Here is a 10,577-nt window from a genome sequence, read left to right on the forward strand (position 1 = left end):
ATTGGACTGGAATTTTAGCGACATACATCCCGAAAGCCACGTCTTGGCCCAAGCGGCCTCTGTCGATTTTTGTTAAGCGCTAATCGGAACCATTCAAACACTTTTCTCGCAATTTAGACCCACGCCTCGTTCTCGCTTACTACTAGAGGTCAATCGCATTTACCAGTCAGCGCGCAACAGACAATGACGGCCGTGCAAAGTACATAAATATTATTTCATAATAGGAATTATAAATATTATCTCCTATAAGAGAAAACAAAAAAGAAGTATAAATTAGTATATTTTATAACATTGACTTAACTTTTCCAGGATTCGATTATTTTGTTGCAAGAAGACAATAGTTAGGATGATTCGTAATTTGATTTCTAGTTAACCCCGCTAATCGATGCTAGACACACGAATGAGCGGTGCGCAAGGGCTAGTACTGAACCAATAGGCGGGCTGTAACGGGCTAGAGTTGCCCTAATGTTACACAGTCCCCATTAAGTACATTTGGTACTTAAGGGGATGGTCAATTACTAAATAATAGTAATTAGACCCAACACTCGGGTGTGGTGCACATTTGTGACCAACCCTTGTGGATGTGATGCACATGGGTGCATTCACATTAGGAGGGATGACGCCCAGCGTCATCCATGATGACGGCTAGCGTCATCAGTTACGCGAGGTATCTATAAAGATACGCTCGTAATACATATTAAATGATATCTATAGAGATATCATTTTAATTGGTAAAAATAGGTATTTGTATTTAATTCTATTAAATATAAATCAGTCTGAAAATTACTACCTACTTGGTAAGTGCGCACGAGGAGACGGATTACCGCTCCCGTGACGTCACTTCACCAGAGTTCTTAGTGTGTTGGGTGAGGTCGCTTGCGCGCCCACCACAACTACCTCACTGCACGCAAGAGAAGCAGGTGCAAACCGCTTCCTCGCTGTGCTAGGGTGTGTGCTTAAGTAGAGCGTGGCCACATTACGACGTGCCCGCCTACAGTGCTTCTGTCATCACAGCTAGTGCGACTGGGTGTACCGTTACATATATATTATTTCCAATAAGAGGATAATACGTATTATTTACAATAATAAGAGAATAACGAAGATGTATACAATCATTATAATCCAATAATTTTGACTTAATATACCAACATTCCCAAATCTAATAAAATTGAGGCAACAAGACAATATTGGTTGATTTAAGTACAAATCAACCCCCACCAATCATTACAAGACACGATTGGGCGGTGCGTGAGGATGTGCTATACATAGTGTTATAAATATATATAATAATTAGTAATTAGGTTACCTTTGAGCACTCCTCCACCACCATGCCAAAAGCAAAAGCTCGAGAAAGACGTGCAGCTGTTCTCGTCGTTTACAGCAAACGACACGTTCGAACGTAAACTGAAGCAACGCTTGAGCCTGGGTTGGTGGCGGCTACTTCTGCGGTGTTGCCATCAGCGACTTTGAGCATTGTTGTTGGTGGTTTTTCCGGTGACTTGAACCCCAACTCCAGCTTCTAAATCGATTGTTGTTGGTATGGCGGGCTAAGAGAAAGCGGGTGGCATTGGAAGAATATGCATTCAGTGCATAGTAACCGCCGCCTCAAAGAGACTTATCACGGCCGTTAGGATTTTCAAGAAGAAAGCGAATCGATTGCAAGAAGTCGCGGCAAAGAAATCGTCATGTATAGGGACTCTTTCTAACTGTATTAAAACATTTGTTCCCCAATAATTGCTGGTGTGAATACTCATGCAGATTGTGCTTCACACTACAGGTTATGAGCATAAGATCAAGGACTTGGTAAAGAGATCGTAACGAAAGTACGACAACACCAAGCCCACGCAAGTAGGACGACATAATAAAGGGACCGACACGGGGAATAAAGATGGAAGAACGCGGCATAGCACAAGGAAGGCATGCCGAAGAAAAGATCGAAGGGGTAACATCACCAGGAGAATAGGCCGCAGCCCTTACGAAGATGCTCAAGATGCTCGAGAGCATAGACAACCGTGTTCTTGATTCAATTGCGGCAAGAGAGGACATTTGGCGGCAAAATGCCATCAACCTAAAAAACGATGACCGCGGAAAAGCTAATTTTGTGTTGGCTGCACGCAAGTATCCGGAGCGCAAGAAACTGAAGGGGCTATAGTTTTGACACCACTGAAGGGTATTTTGAATACGTGGGTGATCGACGGTGGTGCAAGGAGGCATCTCATCCAAGACCTAGACTTTCTAAATGATGCCTCATAATGTGATAGAAATTATGGACTCCTGTTGCCTGATTGATGTACACTCAAGGTAACCGAGCAAGAATCTGTAATGCTTCATGAATTGTGGATGGTAAAGACTTACTTAAGTGTATTACGCACCCAAGCTGTTAAGAAACCTCATATCAATGGTATATTGTTTGAAAAGGGGTGTTCACTGGTTAAGGAGCCCGACTGGATGTGTGTAACGGGGCACTGCGACTTGTACTGTTTAAGTACAAGTCCACTTCACACTGCTTCAGATGTTAGTCCTAAGCTAGTTGGAATACTATTTAAAGTAATCTAATATTTCTACTTTTGATAATATTTAATTAACAATATTTTATTGTTAATTTCATGTAACGATACACCCCGTTACAATGTGCATGAACTTAGGTGCGGATCCTTGGTTTTATTTACGAACTAAGAATATCGAGTTTGTGGCATTTTTCGACTCCACGCGTGCCTGATATGAAGTCAACGCGACTTAGTGAGATTGTGATGCGGTAGTACAAGATACGGGACCAACAACAGACATACAAAAGGATTCTTTGCATCACTTACATCTTCGAATGTCCTTTAATATCTCTACAAATCACACCCCGAACGCGGTCCGTTAGTGCATTTTGACTGAATCCTTTTAGGGCTGCTTGGTTATTAAACCCTTCGCTTCAGCACATGTGAGACAGTCCACACACGCGTGACTAGTGATTATAATGCCGTAATTAAATCTTTGGCCTTACGCTCTATGGGCCATAAGAGATGTGTCCGAGATGAAGTTAAGTAGTTGTACTACTAGGGACTTACGTTTAAATGTTGCAATCAAGATACAATGCGTCCCATCTGAGCGTATGTACTTGGTGTTACGAGGCACCATTCGCTTGGACTGATAACAGCACCAGCCAACCTACACTGATGCCATGAAGGTGATGTGCCTCGATTACATCACGTACACTGACGTGCAGATGAAGATTATAAGTAGCTAAGAACTGTAGGAGGGTTCACATCGCCCCATTATTCTACTTATTTTGAGTGTGCTGATTTCAAAGTTGGTTTTATAAACCACAATTCAGAACAACCTCCCTAGGTAACTGATTTTGCAAAAAATTAGACACTCGTACCGCCGCCTGTAGTTCGAAGCACAATCTGCGTGAGTGTTCACAGCAGCAATTATTGGCAAATAAAATATTTGTAATGCAGTTAGAAGGGGTTCCTATACATGCACACTGCCACCCATCGCAGTTGTCGGTTTCTTTGCCGCGACTTCTCGCAGTTACTCCGTTTCCTTCTTGAAATCCTAACATCTCTTCGAGGCGGCGGTTACTATGCATTAAATGCGTATTCTTCTAACACCTCTTTCCGTTGCCTTAATGAGCATCAAGTCAGTCCAATGAGACGAAGCAGTTCTTGAATTCTTGGAGCTGGTACCACTTTCGTCAATGAATCGGCGACCATCATCTTCGTAGATTCATAACTCGGTTTTACCGTCTTCTTCTTGGCGACAGCGCAAACGTACGAAGTCGAAGAAACAAGCCGATACAGACGCGCATGGTGAAGGAAGGAGCGTGAAGACACAACTAAAATGTATTTCATCCTATAAGTTGCATCAGGGGGAAGGCACAAAGGAGAGCGAATAAACTACTTCACGATCAGTGGAAGTGTCAGACCAAGTTCTAAAGGTATTCACTGCGCTGCCGGCTCCCCAGGAACACGAACGACCTCACACCCAGCAATAATTATTGGGAAGCACGTCGCGGTCCCGACAGTGCCATGTGGGAGGTTGCTTTGCGAGAGGAACTTGTGTCACTCAAAAAACGATAGTCACATAGGAATTTGAGCTTGACATCCACATGTTTCGTGCTTGCTGAGCTCCTCTCGTTATCGAATTGCTTCACTGCAGCTTGATTATCAATCTTGAGCACCACGGGTGTCCCAAGGCGCTGTTAAAGCTATTCGTAGCTTCCCTTCAATCCCAGCGCTTTACGCCCTCCCACGGCCGCAGCGAAAAACTCTGCTTCTGCAGTCGACTGGGCAACAGCAGCTTGCTTTTTGCAGTACAGCCCTTCAGTAATCTCATTCACAGCCTGCACGCCTGCACTTCCTGACTTTCGACTTCTGTGTCAGCCACAAAGTCTGCATCACGTAGCTGAAATTTATGATGGGTGATTGAGGCTCGCAGTCTTCAAGCAAATGTAGCTTCAACCTTTTGTCCCCATGTAGCAATATGTACTCGCTCTGACATTGCACATGATGTTGGTGAGGTGGTCAAGTCTGCTAACGCTATGAGAAGCCACACTGGATTGCAGCATCGAGAAATCTCAAACATCGGAAGACAGTTCAAGACATTGGGATCGTATTTGACGGCGCAAGCAAGGGAGAGCTCATTGGTTTTGCTGATGCCAAGTGGGCTGGCGATTTGGTTACGCGACGCTCGACAATTGGATACGTCGTCTTCCTGAATGGTAGTGCTGTCTCGTGGAAGTCGAAGCGGCTTTCGATAACGTGCGATTATTTTGCAAGCTTGTAATCCTGCATCGTTGGTGCGTCACTGCGCCTTGTCACTCTGTGCACAGCCAATGCAATATCTCGTCGTATGCAGCGCGATATCCACAGCAACCTCCGAACTAAAGACTGGGAAATCTCGATAGTAGGTACTCGATGTAAAATAAGCCTTTTCCTTCAGCAGCTCGTTGTCTTCATCGATTACTGATACGTCAGATATTAAGACCGGGGGTTGTTTCAGAAAGACCACGTTTCTCGAGCACTTCATCAATCGTCTGCTCCTGATCGATATAATACCCTCCTTCTGCTGTCCACATAATTCGCATTCCGAGGAACTTCTCAACGATACCAAGATCTTTAAGCTCAAGCACCTGCATGTCGGCATCAAATTGATCAAAACGTTCCACATCTGTGCCTCTAATAAGCAGGTCATCCGCCAGACTCCATTCTCGTTGGCCCTGTTTAGAAGACACATGGGCCATTGATACATTGCATGAAATCAAGTTTAATCAGCGTGTCGCACAACACTCGGTGCCAAAGTCTTCCTGCCTGTTTTAGTCCACAGAAACTCCTTCTCAGACGAAGCACCAACTCATCAGGTCTCTTAACGCCAATTATGTCCAGTGTGTCTTGTGTCACTTGCATTCCATCGGAAAATCTCAAATAAATTTAATACTCAGGTTCCGTAAAAGCTTTTGGGTACGCGCTTGGGACATCACCATGCCTAGCAATATGTCTTTTTCGCAGAATTGTCGAACAATTCGATGTTGCGGATGTGTCGGGGTTGTCGTAACAACTTTATCCTTGAGTTCTAACACCTTGTACTCCTTTGTTCTTTGCTCATGCCCATGAGTTTTGGATTAATGCTCCCTCTGCATGACGAACAAGTGCCTTTTTTTGGGATCCCGCCAAACCGTGTACGGGAATCCAAGCCCATTTATACTCTACAGACTGGGTGCCCGCCCGGTGGGCACTATGATCGGCGACACACGATTCAAATTGGCTCGAGTCGGACTGCGATTAGTGCTATAAGCAGCATACTCTGCAGCCTCGCTCCAGTACATCAGTGCAAGACCTGAACCAGAAATCATGGATAGCAGATGTTGAAGACGGTTTAGTTCATGCCTTCGGCTTTTCTCTTAGATTGTGGGGTGTCTGCTTCCGTTAGTCAAAGTTGCTAATATTATAATTTTAATATTCCTATTAATTGTTCAACTGCCCATATCTTTGTCAATGGAGTTTCTTAACTGAATAATACAATAATAAATATAATTAAACAGAGTATCGGTTTATATAAATCGATTGCGTATTATTGGTAGAACATTACACTCGAGGGAGGGAGTATGGTCAGCCTTTTTTTGCAAGCAGACATGTTTGCAACGTCTAGTACTTTCGGAGCGTATGCTTCTTTATTTACTATAAAAATGCTACTGTTCATTCAAACCTTTTACAATTGATGGGACAGAGAAAAAGCTATAATTAAAAGCCTCTATCATCTGATGTATTAAATGTTTTCTCAGTTCATTCCTCCGCCGTCAGTTCGCAGGACGTGGATGCGACAATTTAAACTCTTTTTGAAACCACACCAGGAAATACTCGAAACATCTTTGCTGCAACATTTTACTGCCGCGCCGCAAATACACGAACGTAATTTGACTTTTAGTCAATCAATACGACCAAATATCGGTTTCTACGACGATCTTTTGGGGTGATCGCTTCAGTGAATTTATACGAGAAAGTTATCAAAGTCAAATGTCATATGTATTATTCCTTTTAAGAGTAATAATTTTAATTAACGAGCAACCCCAATATAGTGCACGCGTAAAGGCGGTCATTCGAGTAAGAGCAAATAGCCAAAACTGGTAGACACATGACGACAATCAATTTGTCTTATAATTATACCAACGGCTCGAGGCATTTAATATCAAAGCGTGGAGGTGTTCCAGCTTTGACAAAATTGCCCAGTACAGCCAAATATAACTTTGGACTCGTTTGGTCAAAGTTAATATTATCGCCGTAACGCATGCGTTTTTAATTTACATGTCGTCTAAACAAGTTTTTGAGTTCGTTGCCTTGCTTTTTAATACCATGAACCGCCCTCTCAATTTCAAAGGACTGGTGGACGTCAAGCGCTCATTAATTTTCAATCAAAGAGACTCAAGGCTTACATCCACCTTTTCGCACCAGCTGCTTAGGCTGCTAGGAATCTGTGTAGGAATGTCGACAGCCAAATATTCTTACTCGGATAGTCGACAATAAGTAGTTATTGCGCGGCAAAAGACATATAATACAGCTTATGTACTAAAATTTACTAATATTAGAATTTAGACGAATACAGGTGGATTGTGTAGTAAAGCATTCGGTGCATGCCCTATCAGGCGGCACGCAATATTTTAAATGAATTTGCGGCAATCAAGAGTGTCGCTGAGTTTAATTTAAGATTCGTCGAAAAGTTCATTTTATGCGGGGCTCGCCGCATTCACCCATACGCAGAGTCTGCCCAAAGTTTGCCTCCCATATAGCAACCGTAACCCCACGAAGTTGCAATAGAAGCACGACGAGTTCGTAATAGACGGACTTGATGTCATCACAGGCAACGTAAAGCAGCGATAATTGCGCAAGAAGGTGAAACTGACGGACGTAAATTATTTGTCTGTATTTGATTTTGATCACTTGGTATGCTGAATACTACAATTCTTCCTATTTTTGAAGTATCGCTATCGTAAAAATGAAATTTAGTCATTGCTATAAGAAATCTTTTACGGAGGCGGACAAACACGACAAATCTTGAAGCGTAAATAAGCGAAGAGGATGAGGTTGCATCTGTTTTTAAGATCTCTATAGCCTTAAGGACAATGCTGTACCTCCTATATGCTATCAGAAGTAAGACAATTGCAGGTGGCCGTATTTACAAGCTGTTAGTCAGCACTTCAACGCAGAAGGGTCCTTTAAGCAGAGGTGTATAATTGATGCGGTGGACAATCATGCTCATTGTAGTGATTGTGCGCGTGGGACTCATGTCAATATTTTTTACCTGGATGTGATATATTACCGCTCCTGGGATTATTTTGATGATTTCTTAGGAGTAAAGCAAAACGCTAAAGGTGGGTGTAACGGGCTAAAGTTGCCCTAATGTTACACAATCTTCGTCAAGTACACTTGGTGTATTTAAGGGGATGGTCAATTTTACTTAAATAAAGTAACTAGACCCACCACTCGGGTGTAATTCACATTTGTGAACCAACCCTTGTGTATGTGATGCACATAGATGCATTCACATTAGAAGGAATGACGGCTAGCGTTATCCATTACGCGAGGTATCTAGAAAGATATGCTCACAATACATATTAGTGTTATCTACAGAGATGACATTTTTGATTAGTAAAATAGGCATTTATTATTAATGCGATTAAAAATAAATCAGTCTGAAAACTACTTCCGACTTGGTAAGTGCGCACGAGGAGCCGGATTATCGCTCCCGTGACGAAACTTTACCAGAGTACTTAGTGCGTTGGGTGAGTTCGCTAAGGCGCCCACCACAACTACCTCACTGCACGCAAGAGAAGACGGTCTAACCGCTTCCTCGCTGTGCTAGGGTCTCTGCCTAAATAGAGCGTGACCGCATTAAGACGTACCCGCTTACACTAGGTAGCACTTGAAATCCTTCCAAGATTAGCATCTCGGCGTGTGTACGTGAGAATGAGCCTCTACATCGATTGAGCTCATTTCCCCCACCTCTCCGAACATCATCAGGAGGTAGGGCGCATGGCGCAGGGACTTGGTGAACAAGCCCTGGTAAGGCTTCTGGGTAGTCCTCCTAAGCAACATGTTACTCAGTTGGAGCAATTTGAGGCATTTGTGCTCGGACAGCGGAGAGCCGCGTCCGAGGCATAGAGCCATGCTGCGGCGGAGTCCGTCACTCAGACTCAGGATGAGCTGAGGTATGATCAGGCTCGGAGCGAGGCTCTCAACAGGACTGTTGAGATGCTCTCTGCCCGGCCGCATCAGCCGAGGCCCGTTCGGATGGACCCGCCCAAGTTCGATGGAACTGCAGCGCACAAGATTATCCACTAGCTGTTAGTCGTGGAGCAATGCGGTGTCGCGCAGCTCATCGGGGACGACAGCCGGGTGGTGTCGTACGCCATGTCGCATCTGCGCGGTAAGGCCTCAGAGTGGGCTTACTCGGCGCTTATGGCGGACAGAAAGGCGTTCCCTGCATGGGCGATCTTTAAGGAAAAGATTCGCGCCATGTACCAGCCGCCGAACAACGAAGTGTTGCTTCAGGCGCGCTTCTTTGGAGCGCGACAGGTGAAGCGATCTCTGCAAGAGTATGTGCAAGAGATGCGCTCGCTGTCGGCGTCCATAACCGTAGGTCCGATTCCGGAGCACATAAAGGTGCTTACGTTTATGAACGGACTACGGCATTGCCCATAGCGACAGGCCCTTTTCAGAAAGGTGCCGTCGACGATGGAAGAGACAATACAAATTTCCTTGGTTGAGGAGCAATCCTACAACAGTGCCTCGGCGACAGCTTGGTATAAGCCGTCGGCCGAGAGGTCAGATGCCACTCCCATGGAGTTGGGCAATGCAGACGTTGTCTGTTTTAAATGCGGCAAGCGGCCATATGATGGCTCGCTGCTATGCCAGGGTCCCTGCTGGGGCGAAGATGCCCAGCAAGAGGACTCCCTACCCAAAGGGCGATGGCAAGAACCAGCGTGCGAGACGCATGAGTTCTGCATCGACCACTGAGGGGTCGGGAAATGCAGGAGCGCAGTAGGGGCGGGATGCCCTACTGACGCGGACTCTGAAGCTACCCCTAAGTTCAGAGTTGTGGAACAAATGGGTAGCATAGTCCCTGAGGTCTCGAAATTTCGGACCTCAACCCTGCTGGTCTATAGCGCTCATGTAAGAGGCTATGACCAGGTGATGACCCTCCTAGTGGATTCGGGTGCATCACAAAATTTTGTGAAACTCGCGGCTCTAAGAAAGAGACCGGCGATGTTTGAGTCGCTTTGCCAGGATGGCAAGCGAGAAGAGGCGACCGTTCGTTTAGCGAACGGCGCGCTCGTTAAGTCTGAGGGAGTTCAGGTAGAACTCGCCTTCAGCTTTAGTGACTTCTCTTGTAAAGAGAAGTTCACAGTGCTAGGAATGGAGAGTCCGTATGACCTCATCCTAGGCATGCCATGGTTGGCAAAGTACCAACCATGGATAGACTGGCGTACACGCACAGTTGCGAACTCTACGCAGGACACCGGAAAGGATGTGCTCCTGCGAGAGGCCTATGCAACTGATGTCGTGTCGAACACAGTTGAGGGTGCGTTGACGGGATGTCAAACGTCACCAATTCCTACCCAGCTCGTGGAGACTGAGGTAGTGAATAGGACGATGACAAGTAGTCATGCGTCCGAATGTCCTGCACAGAGCCGAGAGCCTGTGGCAGTAGACGGCGAGCTGACAAGAAGTCATGCGTCGCATAAACCGGCACAGTGCCAAGAGCCTGGTGCGGTTGGAAGGGGTGCGTTAGCCAGGAGTGCAACGGCACCCGCTTCCCAGAAAAGGGTCGTGGTAACTCGAAAAACGAGTACCCGACAGATTAGGACGATCAAAGGCACGTCTAAACGAGTGACCTTTGGATCAGTCTCTAATGAAGAGGACGGGCCTTCGAACGAGGTGTTCGAGGCCGTCAAAGACGAAATTGCGGAGGCATCCTCAGTTGAGGTGCTCCGGCAAGTCTTTAAATCTGCCGAGGAGATAGTAAATCTCCCGGAGATGTCGTGGGATCTGTTCCTTGCCGAATTAAAGGAAGGAAAGATCCACGAAATAGTC

At 45.4% G+C, this 10,577-nt stretch overlaps 1 protein-coding gene across 1 annotated transcript; it reads right to left on the reverse strand.

Moving 5' to 3' along the window:
• Positions 1–3,626: 3,626 nt before the first annotated feature.
• Positions 3,627–3,842, reverse strand: CCR75_008063 (uncharacterized protein; the record flags this gene model as incomplete). Its single annotated transcript, XM_067966118.1, has 1 exon — positions 3,627–3,842. The coding sequence occupies one exon, from the start codon at positions 3,840–3,842 to the stop codon at positions 3,627–3,629; it is 216 nt and encodes a 71-aa protein (XP_067814761.1).
• Between the last annotated feature and the right edge of the window lie 6,735 nt (positions 3,843–10,577).

Source organism: Bremia lactucae, assembly GCF_004359215.1.
Source record: "Bremia lactucae strain SF5 chromosome Unknown BlacSF5_NotPlaced_200_SHOA01000120.1_2678225bp, whole genome shotgun sequence".
Classification (NCBI taxonomy): domain Eukaryota; phylum Oomycota; class Peronosporomycetes; order Peronosporales; family Peronosporaceae; genus Bremia; species Bremia lactucae.